This window comes from Danio rerio, chromosome 7, assembly GCF_052040795.2.
Source record: "Danio rerio strain M-AB ecotype USA chromosome 7, GRCz13ab, whole genome shotgun sequence".
Classification (NCBI taxonomy): domain Eukaryota; kingdom Metazoa; phylum Chordata; class Actinopteri; order Cypriniformes; family Danionidae; genus Danio; species Danio rerio.
This window is the reverse complement of record NC_141027.1, coordinates 36,752,501-36,770,711: the sequence shown is the minus strand read 5'-3', so window position 1 is coordinate 36,770,711 and position 18,211 is coordinate 36,752,501. Positions and strand designations below refer to the sequence as shown.

At 35.4% G+C, this 18,211-nt stretch overlaps 1 protein-coding gene and 1 long non-coding RNA gene across 2 annotated transcripts in view; one reads left to right on the top strand and one right to left on the bottom strand.

Annotated features, from left to right (window-relative positions):
• Nucleotides 1-1,710: 1,710 nt before the first annotated feature.
• Nucleotides 1,711-7,390, top strand: LOC147836046 (uncharacterized). Its single transcript, XM_087261529.1, has 3 exons — nt 1,711-2,573; nt 6,238-6,375; nt 7,233-7,390. The coding sequence occupies exon 1, from the start codon at nt 2,075-2,077 to the stop codon at nt 2,537-2,539; it is 465 nt and encodes a 154-aa protein (XP_087117655.1). The 5' UTR covers nt 1,711-2,074; the 3' UTR covers nt 2,540-2,573; nt 6,238-6,375; nt 7,233-7,390.
• LOC147843127 (uncharacterized) overlaps nt 5,526-18,211 on the bottom strand; it is a 13,029-nt gene continuing 343 nt past the window's right edge. The window contains exons 1-2 of the long non-coding RNA XR_015495955.1: nt 18,148-18,211; nt 5,526-6,403 (exon numbers count right to left, since the gene is read on the bottom strand). The exon at nt 18,148-18,211 is cut by the window's right edge and continues 343 nt beyond it. This is a non-coding gene — a long non-coding RNA (uncharacterized LOC147843127). The remainder of the gene's footprint in view (nt 6,404-18,147) is intronic.

Sequence of the window (18,211 nt, the reverse complement as noted above, 5' to 3'; positions counted from 1 at the left end):
GAGGGAAAAGTAAAAGTTTATTTCCCCTTGAAACGTTTATTTATTTTTTGAACATAGTTCCAGATTTACTTTTCCTCAAGTCAACATGCTAATGAGCAGGGCTGCTGCTGGCCAGAAGGGTGCCCTATGCTAAATTTTACTGTGGTGCCCCCACAGAGGAGCAAAATCACACAAACAAAACACATTCCTAATTTCAAACATTTACAAAAGGTAAGGAATAAAGCCCTCTCTGTACCTGTAGAGATTGACGGTCCTCAGTGCAGCATTCTGTGTCTGTACCTGTGCAGCTGCTGGTGTCTCTGGAGCAGTGCTGGATCAGGCCGCCTCATCTTCTTTTGGAACAAATGTTGGCATTGACCTCCATGTACAATACAGAAGAAATTAGTCATTTAAAGAAAAACTCATGACATACTATTAAAACAATAGGCAGGTCAAGCACTTCATAATGTTTACAAACTACAATCAAAATGTGGATTTAATCTGCACTGTAATCTATGGTGACAAAAGCTGACCCTTTCTTTCAGTATAAATCAAAGACAGTTGTGTTTTTAAGAATTAATTAGTTTATTTTTGAACAAAAACTTTAACATTCAGGAAAAAAATGATTGTTATTGACTTCATGCAATAAAAATGGTTTCTGGCATGTGGCTTACAGTAATTTGACTCATTTTATATTATAGATCTTTCAGAAATCACAGAATATTCGTCAGTTTTGTTATTTTAAAAAGACTAAAGAGACTTTACTGTCAATGCAGTGATACAAGAAATAACAACAGCAGCAATAAGAAATGTAGAAATAGACAAAACAATAAACAATGATAACTGCAGTTTGCAAAGAATGATATAATATATAATTATATAACACAATAACTATATAATGATAAATAAAAGATACAGTGGAATAATTGTGTATGTAGCTGGTGTGCAAACAGAATTGTAAAGTAATGCACGAGTTAATAACAATAATTGAGTTTGTGAAATTATCAGCAACATGGGGAAGAGGTGCAAACGTGAAAAGTCATGGAGCATGTCCCGTCTAAAGCACAATGCATAGCAGTTGTGGCGAAGTTTAAACGTTAGCTATAGCCTCACTAATTTCATTAGATTCATCTAATACTTTCTTCCTCTTCTCGGCTCCAGACTACTGTCTTTTCCCGGGCATAGAGCTGCAACTTACATCATTATAATTATATGCTGCTAGCAGCTGTAAACTAAGATAAGTGGACCGGACCGGGCCGCGCGCACATGGCTATGCGCGTGCACGAAAAAATTACCTCGCATGTTTGATTATGCGTCCGTCATAAAATTATTTATTAAATATATTTAACGACCAATTATCAATTATTATTCACCTGCCCGCACTATTCATTATTTAAATATTTATTGATGCAGGAATTTGAGGATTTTTATTTATTTGAATATTTATTATTTATTCATTTAGGCTATTATTTTGTTTATGCAGGCATTTATGGATTTATTTAATCATTTATTTTTATATTTGCGTATTTATTTGTTGTTTTTGCTGGTTTTGTCCTCCATACCATCGTGCTTTGAGAGCATAATGTCTGCTGATGTCTCATTCCTGTTTTCCAATTATGTAAAGCAAATGGCAAATACCTTAAAGTTTTATTAGCTAAAGGAGATGTCATGTGGCATTGCTAAGATTTTACTTTATTGGTTTAATATTATTAATGTTTTTTTTCTGACGTGAACTGAAACGTGTGACGATTTTCAAGTTCAAAAGTAAAACTATCCTAATTAGGAAAAACGGGGAAAATATTTATTTATTTACGTTTATGGGCCCTCTGTTATTATGCCTTACAATTATTAAAACATTTTCAGTATTTAATAACAAAGACTGTACAAACATAAAGTTCGTGCTGCTCTAATTGACTGAACGCTGAAATCAATTACTGTTTACATTTAAATGACACTCGTCATTCTGTCACCACGGCAACCTGAGTTGGTTTACAAACCCACACAACTGTCTATAAAGTCATCAACCCTGATCAGCGCTACAACACTCTGAACTAATCTCCTGTTGGCTGACTAACATCAGTTTGAGAAGTTGTTCATGATGACTCTGCGACGATCAAGAAGGACCAGGACTCTCCCTGGACACCTCGGGGACTTCTTGCTGGAGCGCACCTCCGTGGAGCAGCGACACCTGCGGAACGCGGCTGTCCTTCCTGCCCTCCGTCCTGCAGCTTCAGTCTCCCCAGTGGGTGAGTGTCCACAGGAGGAGCCCCTCTCCATCCACGGTAGGAGTGTGCAGGAATTTCAGACCATCTACCACAGTGTGATGGACTCCACCGTGAGGAAGCGTGCAGGCCGGTACACTCTTCAGCACGGATTGGAGGTAAAGCAGCGGCTGTGGGAGAAGCTGGACCGGCCTGCACTGCTAGAGACCGAGCTGCCTGACGGACGCGTGGTCATCACAGAGGTCAGATCCGGGTCCAGTGTCCCCCCTCACATCGTGGTGGACATCAGCAAGGAGCCGCTGCCCAAGGAGCCCCGGAGGAAGAAGCCCAGGCACTGAGCCATCCAAGTGCCAGATGGAGGATCATGGGCGCGTATGTACATACTGTATATATTGTATATAGTTACAGAATAAGTTTGCAATACATCAAATTTCACTTTTCATTCAACTTTTCATCACATTGCTGGATGTTTTGGTGGTTGTCGGTGCTGTGGCTATGTAGGTTGACATGCGTTTAGGCGGTTTCTTGCGTGTTGCTGGTCTCCTCTGAGTGGTTTTGGCACATTAGTGGTTGTTGTTAGGTTTGTCAGTGTTAGTTGTTGGGTTAGGGTAGGTTAGGGTCCCTCACACGGTTTGCAGCTTGATGTTTGATGCTTATTAAAAAAAAAAAAAAAAAAAAAAAAAAAAAAAATATATATATATATATATATATATATATATATATATATATATATATATATATATATATATTACAATAAATTACAATTTATACTCACACACACACACACACACACACATATATATATATATATATATATATATATATATATATATATATATATATATATATATATATATATATATATATATATATATATATATATATATATATATATATATATATATATATATATATATATATATATATGTATGTATATATATATATATATATATATATATATATATATATATAGAAAAAAAATAAAATTACAATTTATACTCACACACACACAGACACACAGACACACACACCCACACACACACACATATATATATATATATATATATATATATATATATATATATATATATATATATATATATATATATATATAAAAGATAAAATTACAATTTATACACACACACAAACACACACACACACACACATATATATATATATGTATATTTAAAAAAAATATATATAAATATATATATACATATATATTTAAAAAAAAAAATATATATATATATATGTATATGTATGTATGTATGTATATATATATATATATATATATATATATATATATATATATATATATATGTATAAAATTACAATTTATACACACACACACACACATATAATATATATATATATATATATATATATATATATATATATATATATATATATATATAAAAGATAAAATTACAATTTATACACACACACAAACACACACATATATATATATATATATATATATATATATATATATATATATTAAAAAAAAAAAAATATATATATATATGTGTATATGTATGTATGTTAGTATGTATGTATATATATATATATATATATATATATATATATATATATATATGTATAAAATTACAATTTATACACACACACACACACACACACATATATATATATATATATATATTTCAGTGTGTATAAATTGTAATTTTATCTTTTATTTATATATATAATATATATATTTATTTATGTATATTATAATAATAATATATATATAATATATATAATAATATATATAATAATTTATATGTATACATACATACACACACACACACACACACACACACACACACACACTGAAAAGTGTTTTTTCCAAAAAAAAATTAAAAATTTAAAGTTTTAGTGGGTAAAAAGTGGGTCTTCTATCATGAAAACTCATAAATAAAATTAATGGATTGTTTCAGCAAACATGTAATACTTATGGCCCTAAGGTAAAATAAAGATAAGGGACCACTTAAAAATACTATTGGTTATCCTGAAATGAATTAATACAAGTTATTGTGAAATTCTGTGTTTAATGTTATAAAATTGACTCAGAAACTACCACTGAAAGAAGATTTCAAGCCATTATTGAGATAAATGCGGTAAGAAGTAAACAATTAAACATTTACTGAAAATAGTCTACAATATCAAGAAATTGATACAGATTTAAATGGCACAAATGCGTGTATATGATGGCAAAATTATTTTGTGCATGTGAATTATCCCTTAATTTCAAATAATAATGTTTATTGTACTTTATTGCATTTGAATATGAAAAAAATATTATTTTAAAAAAATGAAATAATCCTCAAAATAAGAATCTAAATCTTTCAGTAGGTGGTAGTAGTGTATAATGAGTAAGATGATTTGGTCAAACAACTGAATCATTCAACAAAGAAGTAAAGCGCTCTCTGGACTATTGAAAACATGGATTCATTCACAAGTAAATCTTTTGTGGTTATTAAGGTCATGTTTAATGCAATTCTCAGTAAGTTTTGAATAAATAAAAAAGTACATTTGACCTAATTTACGACGTGAATTTCTATAATCTCTGAGTAACCATGAGCATAAGATAAAACTGAGTTCAGAGTTTAATTAAAGAATTATTATTGACCCAGAGATTACTAATACTATATTACTACTACTATTAGTAAAGGGTGAGGCCAGACATTTTAAAATAAGTGGACCTTGGTGAAATAGAGTTGGGCCTTAGTGCCTACTCTTAAACTAAGTGTATAATGACTAGTTTCTTATATTTATGAACTCTAATAGTAATTGATTTAACGAGTGACAATTTTTACTATCCAATCCTCATTTCTAAATAAATTAATTGCAAAAATATGCAAAGAATCTGAAATCATTTACTTTGAGGCCAATAGAAAACTGACATTGTTATTCAGCAATAAATATATGAATATAAGCATTTTTAAAATGATTCTCAGTTGGTGGAATGAACTCCCTAACTACATCAGAATGGCAGAGTCACTCGCTGTCTTCAAGAAACGACTAAAAACTCAACTATTTAGTCTCCACTTTCCTTACTGATCTGCAATTCCCTCTCTGACTCCTCCACTAACTACCAAAAAAATAAATAAATACTAATGTTTTGCTTCTTACACTTTCTTTACATACCTGAAACTTGCCTATAACACTTATTCATTGTTGCTCTTATAGTTGTGTAAATTGCTTCCTTGTCCTCATTTGTAAGTCGCTTTGGATAAAAGCGTCTGCTAAATGACTAAATGTAAATGTAAAGTTGTTTTCTCTTTATTAAGCTAGAAAAAACAACACAATGGCAATATGAAAACATAAACTACAATAGAAGTTTATTTGCTTTATAACAGGCTGTGATAAACTGGTTGGCAATTCAATTATTGGCAACTATTGCAGTAACAGTGATCCACACAGTGGCCATTAGCTAGCATTAGTAATTTATTATTACTAATTAAATACATAAGTAAAAACATATCTTGACTTCATGAATTTATGCTGCATTAATCCCCCCTATAGAAAACACTTTGCACAATAAAAATGCTGAATCATTCTCTCCCAGTAGCTGGTGCGCAAAGTACAGATCAGCAATGATGAGCAGTGAAGACTCTACACATTTGATTAAATAAAGTGAAGTGAAGTAAAAGTTCATTGAATTACACCCATTTAAAAAAAAAAAAAAAAAGTTGAAAAGCAACAGTTGGACAGTTCCATTGTTGTGCACAGGAGGGGGACTTTAAATTTGACCTAGTTTGTTTATAGTAAATGACATTTGGTGTTTTATAATTATTGCAACACATTTTATAAATGCAGTTTTCAGTGTCAAGCAGTCAGATTTACTGTTGTGTTAAAAACAACTAGAACTGGAAATGGATTGGAATAGATTAAATACACATCAGACTCCTCTCTAATGAAATAAAAACATTCTCACTGAATTTCTCCAGATGTAGATGCCCAATTTTCTCTTCCTGCTGCATGATTATTCTTGAGGCATGTATCAGTACAGTAACATGAATGCTCTTGTGCGCAGGAAGAAGCTCCTCAGACAGGAAGTGAAGAGCAGTACTTTGGGAAGCCCTGCTGCTGCTGCTGAGCTTCTAGAGCACTTGCAGTCCAGATACTGGATCTCTGCTCACCTGCACTCGACTCAACACTGATGCAGCACCAGGTGGGTCCTCCTTCACTGTCACTCTGAGCTGTTGACAAACGAAAACTTTTAGTTACCTTGGATTGAGCCTGTTTCACACACTACATGGCTCATGTAGTGACAATCATTGTAATATGAAGTCAAAATTATTAGCCCTCCTGTACATTTCTTTTCTTATTCAAATGATGTTTATTAAGAAGGAATTTATCACAGTATTTCCTTTTTTTCTGGGTAAAAAAACCCACTTTGGATCAATATTACTAGTTTTCTTAAGCAATATTGTTTTCGATTGTCTACAGACCAAACCACTGTTATACTATGACTTGCCTAATTACCCTAACTTGCCCAGTTAACCTAATTAACCCAGTAAAGCCTTTAATTGGCACTTTAATCAGACATTTTGGTCCATATTGACATGATAGCATCACGAAAGCAGTTGCTGCAGATTTGTCAGCTGCACATCCATGATGCGAATCTCCCGTTCCACCACATCTCAAAGGTGCTCTATTGCATTGAGATCTGGTGACTCTGGAGGCCATTTGAGTACAGTGAACTCATTGTCATGTCTGACATGTTTCCAGTCTGAGATGATTCGCACTTCATGACATGGCATGTTATCCTGCTGAAAGTTGCCATCAGAAGATGGGTACACTGTGGTCATAAAAGGATGGTCATGGTCAGCAACAATATTCAGGCAGGCTGTGGTGTCAACAAGCTGTTTGTCTAAGAATAATGAATAATGCTGCCCTGAAGATCAGCAAGTTTCTCTCACATGACGAGTTTCTTCCTTCAGATATTGATTCTGCTGTTTCTGTCATCCAGCATGTTTCAGTATGAAGTGAGATCCAGAAGTACATTCAGTTGTTTTGTCATTGCAGATTGCAGATTGTGGAGGAAGCTCCTACGTGAAGCTTGAGCTTGATCCAGAATGGCTGGCCATCCTGAAACGACCTTCGAAAGCCATCCCGCAGTTTCTGGAACCCTCCGCTGGACAACAGACTACACAGCAGAGACAAAATACATTACAATGATCACAGCTGTTCATTTTCTGATAGCTTGCTGATACCATATTCATTTCCATTTCTAAGTATTTTAGCATCCTGTTCCTCTGCTTCTTTCAGGTGGGATTTCAGTCCATCTACATCCTGCTGGGCAAAGCGGACAGACTTACAGGGAGGAGTTTATTCAGCCTTCTTTGATGACTAGAATATTTAGAAGAACTGGATTTGTCGGAATTAAAAATGTAAGACATTATAAATAACTTTATCCTCACTTTTGTTCAATTTAAAGTGTACTTTTTAAATAAAACTTTTCATTTCACAATGTTCTTTGACAAAAAAATTCACTTTAAGTTATTCAACATTGTTATATGATGTTACAAAAGCTTTTGATCTCAGATAAATACTGCTATTTGAATATGTTTAACATCAAATAAAAAAGTACTCAAGTGTTTAAAAAATGTATAATAATAATAATAATAATAATAATAATAATAATAGGACTGTTTTTGGTGTTCTTTGGAGTAAATGCAGGTTTGGTGAGCAGAAGAGACTTACGTAAAAGAAGAGACTTAATAAGAGTTAGCTTAATAGATAGTGTTTTTTCCTTATAAAAAATGATTGTGTTAAAATCAAAGATATTTTAATAATTTTAGACATTTGGCAAATATTTAAAAAAGAAAAAAAAATCAAAGGGGGGACTATAATAATATTAATTCCTTACAATTATTTAGCGCTTTACACAATGGGGGGGGGGGGGGGGGGGGTCTCCTATATATATTAGCGCTGTCAAAATTAGTGCCTTAACGCATGCGATTAATTTTAAATAATTAAAAAGAATTACTGCAGTTGCAGGGTTTTTTTTTACTTCCTGTTGTGGTGGACATGTGTTCAACATGCAAGAAATGTGGGTAAGATCAAGGAAACACTTTTTGAAGGCAAGTTTCAGTATAAAACAATTAGTTGCATCACAGGTTATCTAGAGTTTTATGCAATTTCAGGTGTTTCATTTTTAACTTTCGACTTCTGTTGTAAGTTCATACCGCATGGCGAACAGAAAGAAAATCCTCCGCATTTCGTGACTCTGTGTTCCTTTAGGGTAATAAAATCACTGCTTAGGCTACACAGTAGAATTTTAAAAAGAGTATAATCTTCATATTAAAATCAGAGTATTGGTGTCTTATGTGAATGTACTCAGAAAGTCTCTGGTGAAGTCGCGAGCTGTCAGGGCATTACTCTGCCTTTCAGCATGAGCCCTCCTAGTTTAGCGTGTTTCCTCATTAAACGCAACGAAAGCGTATGCTTCGCGTTGCTGTGTCAGAATCCTTGTAAAACACAATAATACTTTAGGACGCTTAGTTTAAGCAAATTTGATGAACGTGATCATGCGTGTTGAATCTGAGGGGAGTCGCTCCAGTATGGAAGGCCGTTGGGGCCAAAACGTCTGCAGCGCGTTGTGTGTGTGTCTGTGTCAGGCCCGTTGAGGGGTGTCAGGGGTGGAGTGAGCGACGTATCTGAGTAGGGGCGTGTGCGCGCGAGACTTACCTGAAGGACGGTGGGGGTGAGTTGCGCGCGACATAGGCTACCTGAAGAGCTAGGAGGGATGCGGTGGAGAGGGGTGTGCAATGTATTTAACGACCGGTTTGTGAGAAATTATCATTCATTTGCGGGCATTTGGTAGTCTCTGTGCACTTGCGGGATACTCCTAGTCTTAGCAACTGGATGAATGTAAAGGAGGATTAAGCAAAATTGTTTCTACTTTATGATTAATGTTCTCAACTCACAGCCACAAAACTTTACAACAAGTGCAAAAGTTTGTATTCTATAGGTTATTATTATAATTTTTCATTTTCCATATCTGCAATTCCTGTATTTTGGCATTTTTTTGCAGTCCACTTAGAATCCAACATTGAAATCAATGTTTTCTTTATTGGCATTGATTGTTTTGAAATTTATATGTCATTAACATGCCTGTGTTTTAATTTCTGTAATAAATATGGCTGTCAAGCCAGGATCTTGATAGTTTATTGTGGGTATGTTGTTTACATGAAGAAATCTGTGTTACAGGTTAAACAAAAATTATATTAAACAGTTATATTTTGAATTTTAATTCTATTAAACAATTATATTTTGAATTTAAATAGTTTTTGTCTTGCGTTTACATTAATTTTACATTTGAATAGCCAAATTTACAAGTTTCAGTATTTTAAATGCGATTAATCGCGATAAATTTTTTTAAAAAGGTGCGATTAATTAGTTATTTTTTTAATCGATTGACATCACTAATATATATATATATATATATATATATATATATATATATATATATATATATATATATATATATAATTTATCTATAACTTTTGCTAAAATAACAAGATAGTATCAAGTTTTTAGACATGGTCCTGTCTCTAGAGGTGTTTAGATGTCAATTTACCGACCTTGATTTTCAGTCAGCATTATTGTTTATGATAGTTGCCATTTTCTCAAAAAATGCTCTAAAAGACATTATTTTTATTTGAAATTTTGAAGAAATGTTATCAGACCTTTTTGGAATAACATGCTTAATAAATCCAGACAAACTGACTCATTGGTCTCTTATTTCTTCTTTCTTATTGGTCTACTGTATTTAATTGGGATGGTTATAAATAAAGTCTATTCATTGTTATCAGCATCATTAAAGATAACATCAAACCAAAATATTAAATAACTCATGAAAGAGTTGTGATTCCTTAATCAAATGACAAATGTATGCCTAGGTCACAAAAATAAATTTCCACATATAAAAATAAAAGACAGAATAAAAAAATGTTGAATATTTTACTGCCATTCTTCATGTATGGGCGGCCGCCACCAAATGAATCTATTTGGCTGGAGACTTCTTTTACTTAGATAGATTTTTAGAGGTTATAAACAGCTTGTTATGCTGCTTGATGTTCTAATGTTTTCTTATTATTTTATTCCACTTTTTATGTACAGTCATGAACACGGTTGTTTGTAGAGCAAGTAGTTAGACCATTTTCTGCCATTAGTTGTTTCTCCTATAGGCAATTAAATCTGAAGTTCTAAAACAATTGCAAAAATGAGCACTGCAGCATAAGGTCAATAGTGTTGTCCCTTGGGAACACATGTTAAATACTACGTTCTGTGAGATACTGAATACAGGAATTCTTAAAGATTTTAAATATCTATGCACTTGCCCGGTTATTGTTTCTGACTGATGACAAAATTGTATAATTCTGAACATAAAAATGCCGCAGGCTCAACTCAGGTGAAAACACTGAAGAGGAACCAGAATGAAGGAGAGGACCAGAGAGAGACCCAGCGCTCCTGACAGAACCCGGCACAGCAATCCCTCTGATTCCAACTGAAGATACAATACATACAACAGTCAACAAGATCACACACCTTCACTCCTAAGTCATTCAACTGACCGAAAGCTTAGAACGTTCTCAGGTTAACAAAAACCCAACCCAGCGCATCCCTGGCTGTGACTTTTAAGGCAATGTTTTGGAACTGATTGGCAACGTTTTAAGAAATTATACATTAATTTAGTTCCTTTAAAAAAAGTAAATAATTATATGCCCCCCCCTAAAATTGTATTTTAGATAACATTTTTATAGATTTTATAGTTTAAAATGAACTCACCATGGCATGGAGGACAAAACCTGTAAAAACAATAAATAAATAAATACTCAAATATGTATATATTTTTTTAAATAATCCATTAATCCCTGCATGAATTATATATATATATATATATATATATATATATATACATACACATATATACATTTATTCATTCTGCAGCTTTTCCGGGGCCGGGTCGCGGGGGCAGCATCTAAGGAGAGAACCCCAGACTTCCCTCTCCCCAAACACTTCCTTCAGCTCCTCTGTGGGGATCCAGGAGGCATCCTAAACAGATGCCCGAGCCAACTCAACTGACTTCTGGAGGGCCGCAGCCCAGCAGAATTTAGTTCCAGCCCTGCTTCAACACACTACCTTTAGATTTAGTTTGATCAGGTGTGTTTAATTACTATAACTGCACTGTTACCCTGCAGATTGTGCAGTAAATAACTGTAAAATAGCCAGTGTTTTGCTGTAATAGGAGTAGACTTTGTATGAAATTGTGTAGTGCAAAGAATAAATTACAGTAATTTACTTCATGTACCCATTACAGATAGTAACTTTGACAATAAATAGCAAATTACTTTCCCATCTACTCTTATGGTTTATGTTGCTAGAGACGTGCATTTTAAAGGCAGAAAATAATGATTTAGGCATCACCACACTCCCACAGGCTGTCTGTCTTATTCTAAACACAAAGATGTTAGAAAAAGTTTTCAGAAAATGCTGGCCCTTTAAGAGAGTCAGGTTTTTGATTTGTTTACTGCTGAGTGTGTTTTATTCTCTGTCTATCAATTCAGATGGAGAGTCTGATATGTTTTAGGCTTTAAATAAGAATCTACAATGAGTAAATAAAATGTGTTCAAATGTTTTTGAGGGTTTATAAAATAAGGCTGTGTTTTAAGTTATATTGTTGTTATCTTGAACTGTGTACTTAAAAGCTACATTGTTAGCTAGTTAGCCTCTCCTCATATAACTTCTTACATTACTTTTGTTTAAGTATATGTATTTATTGGATATTGCATACTGTCATAATGTACAGATGCTAACAGTTGTATGTATCTTTCTGGCAACTAAGCCAAAATTAAATTCCATCATCTCAGTAAGGGAACATGTGCACATCATCACAGGGAATCACAAAAACATGATACACATAGCCATCCACACACAAAAGCTCCACTGTCAGGTCCCAGGTTGAGTTTGTTGCTAAGTATTTTTCAGAGCAGTGTTTCCACCTATGAATTGATATTAGAAACAATAAAAAGGTTTGTTGTCATGAGATAATTATAACAATAAAAGATTGGATCCTTTGGTTTTTCGTTGTTGCCAACTTTATTTTTGTTTTTTATAATTACTTTAAACTTTTTATTAAGATTTGACACAGTTTATAATATTTAAAACTTTAAAATTTAAAAAAATTATTTTGTGTTTTTTGCTGTTCAGTTTTTTTTTTTTTTTGCATGGTCAGGATTGAGGAGAGAGTAACACATTTCACTGCAGCACTTTGTGTGTGTGTGTGTGTGTGTGTGTGTGTGTGTGTGTGTGTGTGTGTTTATTGGATATGTGATTGTGATAAATGTTGGCAGTTGCTTTAAAAGTATGCTATATAACAGGGGTGCTCAATCCTGTTCCTGGAGATCTACCTTCCTGCAGATTTCAGTTGCTATCCATATCAAACACAGCTAAACCAATTAATTAGGACCTGAACACCACTTGATATTTACAGGCAGGTGTGTTTGATATGGGTAGCAACTGAAATCTGCAGGAAGGTAGATCTCCAGGAACAGGATTGAGCACCCCTGCTGTATACCATGTGGGTCAAACTCCAAGTTCCTGGAGAACTGCAGCGCAGCAGAGTTTAGTACCCACCCTGCTTCACCATTCCCCTGTAGATTTCTAACAAGCTTTAATTAGTTTGATCAGGTGTGTTTAATTAGAGTTACAGCTTAAAGTCCCAGTCACACTGTAGTACTATGTAACACTCGCCTTTAAATCAACGGGATACACAAGAAAAAAATAAAAGATATGGTTCAATTCTCTAGTTTCTGTATTCAAATTTTATCATGGATTGAGAGATAGTTTAATAGAACCACAAATGTCTCCGAACAAGTCTTAACACTGAAACAAAAACACAAACAATACAATATACAATAACATAATACAAAAATGGTGAGTGAGGGTGTGTGTGTATGTATGTATGTATATGTGCAAAGTCCAAAGTCCGTGGATGAGAGTATATGCAAAATGGATTGTTCTCACCAGAAAGGTTTGAGTCCAGATAATTGTACCATCATAAGTTGCAAGTGTACTCTTAGGATAGTCTTTACTTCAGACCTGAAAGACTAACAAGTCCAAAAAGGGCAAAAAATCCACAAAAACGATTGTCCTTCGCACACGAAAACAAGAAAAAGGTAGACCTTGGCAAACTCTTACTCCATGTGCTCCTCTGACTTCTTCGGATGACACTGTGAGTAATGTCCAGGTGCCCTCTATCTCCCCCTTGTGGTGAGTATGTTATGTGAATGTGTATAAATAGAAAAAAGATCAACAGAACAGGAAATAGAACACCGATACATTCACCTCACCTCATCCCTTCAAAATAAAGTATCTAAAATAAAAGTCCATTACTCATTTGTATATTCGTAGCCTCAAGAACCGTGAGTATGCTTTACTGCCAGGCCTATTCACACATTTAATGAACATAACAGAAAGCGTACCTCAATTATGTGGCAGCGCTACATAGATCCCCCCCCCCAGCCGGCATCTCGAAGGAAGAACGACCATAAAGGCGTTTTAAATTAACCACATTAAAACATTAAATTAACCCCTTTTCTCTTAGTAATCACCCCAGGTCCTTCCCACTTCGGAGCTAATTTGGAGGTGAATTTACTGACTGCACTGGATAAAGGGTGAGTTTTAAGCCAAACTAAGTCACCCACCTTAAATTGTACATCTTTCCTTTTAAGGTTGTAGTACTTAGCTTGTTTAGCCTGGTTCATCCTCATTCTTTGCACGACCTCCTGTTGAAGGTAGTGTTGTCGATCCAGTACAGTGTATGATGCTTGTTCAGGTGATGGAGGCAAATGTATGAGTCTTTCCAGAGGTCCATGGATCTGACGTCCTACCATAAGCTCCGCTGGGGTACAACCAGTTGTCTCCTGCTGTGCGGTGTTGATGGCATACCTTAACTCGGGCAACCACTGGTCCCAGTTCTGGTGTTGTTGGCCTACATAGGAAGCGATCATGGTTTTAAGAGTCCTATTTACCCTCTCAGTAAGATTGCTTTGTGGATGGTAAGCAGTAGTTAGCTTTTGTATGCATCCCCAGGATTTACACACATTGGACAAGATGGAAGAAGTAAATTGTGGACCTCTGTCTGAGACCAAATACTTCGGGACACCCCATCGGGTAAATATTTCCTCTTTGAGAATCTTTGCAATCTTTTGGGTCTTACTGTCTCTCAAGGGAAATAATTCAGTCCACTTTGTGAAGTAGTCCACAATCACAAGAATATAAGCATTCCGCTTCTTGCTCATAGGGAATGGTCCCATCAGGTCTGTCCCTAGAGTGTGTCCTGGTTCAGTAATTAAATTACTCTGCAAAAGTCCAGAGGGTTTACTATTACTAGGCTTGTACTGCTGACAGAGCTTACAACTCTTAACATAACTCCAGACCTCTTTTCTTACAGATGGCCACCATGCCACTTCCAAGATCTTCAGAAGAGTTTTGAGTTGACCCAAGTGACCAGCTAGTGGATTATCATGGAAGTAGTGAAGAAAGTTCTGAGTGAGTTCTTCTGGTACCACAAGCTGATATTTATTCCCTTCACCTTTTAGGGGAACTTTTCTGTACCAAATACCTTGGATTTTCTCAAAGGTAATGGCTTGATCTTTGGCAACACAGCGTGATGGAGTGGATGTTAACTGGAGTAGAGCTTTATCATCTTGTTGAGCTTTTTGAATTTCATCCAGACTGATGGGTAACTCTGATGCAGTTGTTGAAGTGATGGAAAGACAAGGGTTAGGTACTGATGAATCACCAGCTCTTGACAGGGCGTCAGGTACCAAGTTTACGCACCCTTTACGGTGATGCACTCTAAAAACAAATTGCTGCAGCCTCAGGGTCCAGCGTGTTAGACGAGAAGAGGTCTTTGGGCAATTAAATGCCCAAGTCAATGCAGAATGATCTGTGAAAACATCAAAAGGCATTCCTTCCAAGTAATGTCTCCACTTTTCTACTGCCCAGACCACCGCCAAACACTCTTTCTCTGATGTACTATAGTAACAGTGCCACATAATTGAGGTACGCTTTCTGTTATGTTCATTAAATGTGTGAATAGGCCTGGCAGTAAAGCATACTCACGGTTCTTGAGGCTACGAATATACAAATGAGTAATGGACTTTTATTTTAGATACTTTATTTTGAAGGGATGAGGTGAATGTATCGGTGTTCTATTTCCTGTTCTGTTGATCTTTTTTCTATTTATACACATTCACATAACATACTCACCACAAGGGGGAGATAGAGGGCACCTGGACATTACTCACAGTGTCATCCGAAGAAGTCAGAGGAGCACATGGAGTAAGAGTTTGCCAAGGTCTACCTTTTTCTTGTTTTCGTGTGCGAAGGACAATCGTTTTTGTGGATTTTTTGCCCTTTTTGGACTTGTTAGTCTTTCAGGTCTGAAGTAAAGACTATCCTAAGAGTACACTTGCAACTTATGATGGTACAATTATCTGGACTCAAACCTTTCTGGTGAGAACAATCCATTTTGCATATACTCTCATCCACGGACTTTGGACTTTGCACATATACATACATACATACACACACACCCTCACTCACCATTTTTGTATTATGTTATTGTATAAATGTTGTTTGTGTTTTTGTTTCATTGTTAAGATTTGTTCAGAGACATTTGTGGTTCTATTACATAGACTATCTCTCAATCCATGATAAAATTTGAATACAGAAACTAGAGAATTGAACCATATCTTTTATTTTTTTCTTGTGTATCCCGTTAATTTAAAGACGAGTGTTACAACACTGCACTTTTCTCCCTATAGACTTCCATTCATACGCATGTGAGTACTGCAGACCTGGAATGATAGCTCATGCGACAAATTTCATAATTCGCAGCATTGGAAAATTCAAGCTTGGAGAACGCTGACATACGAAATCACATCATGTGATTGCTTGAGACCAATCAAAGATCAAAACATGACCTCTCTGGCTTGCTTTTTCAATCTCTTATTATTTTGTTTAATTCCACTACTCGTTTTGTTTAATTCCACTTCGCAGTGCAGTATGACAGAATTTTGCTTGCTGAAATGTTAGTGTGACCGCAGCCTTACTGTGCAGCCCTGTAATATGCGAGACAATATTTATATCTGCTGATTTCTTAATTTTGTTATACATTTTCTGTTATTTATTTGTTTGGTGCCAAAACAATAAAATAAATTTGTCTGAAAAAACGTTATGCCTTCTATTTTTAAATAACAGCTAAGAATACTGATTAATTTTAGTAACACTACAATAACTATATATGACATACTATTAATGTGTATGCAGTATAATGCTGTGATTTGTAACACTACAATACAGTAATTAACTGTACAGTTTTCAGTTAGTTACCCCTGCTGCTCTATTACAGCAATTAACTGGCAACCCTGTTGCCAGCCACTCACTGTAATGGTTCAGTAACAGTAATTAACTGGCAACACTGTTGCCAGTTACTTACTGTAACCAAACTTTTACAATGAGTAGCTGGCAACAGTGTTGCCAGTATTCTACTGTAAAAAAAACCCCGGTAAGGTCTAACAGTGCAACATCGTCTGTGAATAACAGAGATGAAATCCTGTGGTCCCCGAACCGGACCCCCTCCAGCCCAAGGATGCCTTAAAATTCTTTCCATATAAATTATGAATAGAATTGGTGACAAAGGGCAGCACTGCCAAAGTCTAACATGCATTGGAAACAAATCTGACCTATTGCCGGCAATGTGAACCAGACTCCTACTCTGTTCATACAGGGACGAGATGGCCCTCAACAGATCGCCTCTGATTGGCGATCTGTTGAGGAACTGATTGGGCATACTAATATGAACCCTCAAGGACCCTGGTGAGGGTATAGAGCTGGTCCAGTGTACCACGGCCCGGACGAAAACCGCATTAATAATAATAATAATAATACATTTTATTTAAAGGCTCCTTTCTAGCAACTCAAGGACACCGTACAATCAACAAGAGCAATAAAACAACGAGAGAAATAATAAGATATACACAGCAATAGTGCAAATAAAATTAGGTATTAAAAGCCATCTTAAATAAGTGGGTTTTGAGTCTTGATTTGAACAGTGTAAGGGAGTCAATGTTTCTGATGGCAGGTGGTAGTGAGTCGCGGAGCAGAGCGGCTAAATGCTCTGTTGCCCATAGTTGAAAGGCGAGAAGAGAGAACAGACAAGTGGAGGGAGGAAGAAGATCGCAGGATGCGAGAAGGAACAGAAATGTGGATGAGGGCAGACAAATATGGAGGGGCGAGATTGTGGATGGCTTTGAATGTTAACATCAAGATTTTAAAGTCAATTCGAAAATGAACAGGCAAACAATGAAGTTGCTGCAGGACAGGGGTGATGTGATGAGAAGAAGGGGTTCTGGTGATGATACGGGCAGCTGAGTTCTGGACCAACTGAAGCTTACGGAGAGACTTATGAGTGAGACCAAAGAGAAGAGAGTTGCAGTAATCTAAACGAGATGTGACAAGGCTATGAACGAGAACAGCAGTGGCATGAGGGGTAAGAGCATTGTTCCTCCTGGATCCTAGGGTGAACCATTGGCCGGATCCTCCTCTCCAATAGCCTGCCATAGACTTTTCCCCATATGCAAATAAATAAATGTATATAAAATATAAATAAATAAATAAATAAATATGCAAATAAATAAATGTATATAAAATTACACAAATGTTGGGGGGAAAAGTAAAAGTTTATTTCCCCCTTGAAACGTTTATTTATTTCTTGAACATAGTTCCAGATTTACTTTTCCTCAAGTCAACATGCTAATGAGCAGGGCTGCTGTGGTGCCCCCACAGAAGAGCAAAATCACACAAACAAAACACATTCCTAATTTCAAACATTTACAAAAGGTAAGGAATAAAGCTCTCTCTGTACCTGTAGAGACTGACGGTCCTCAGTGCTGCATTCTGTGTCTGTACCTGTGCAGCTGCTGGTGTCT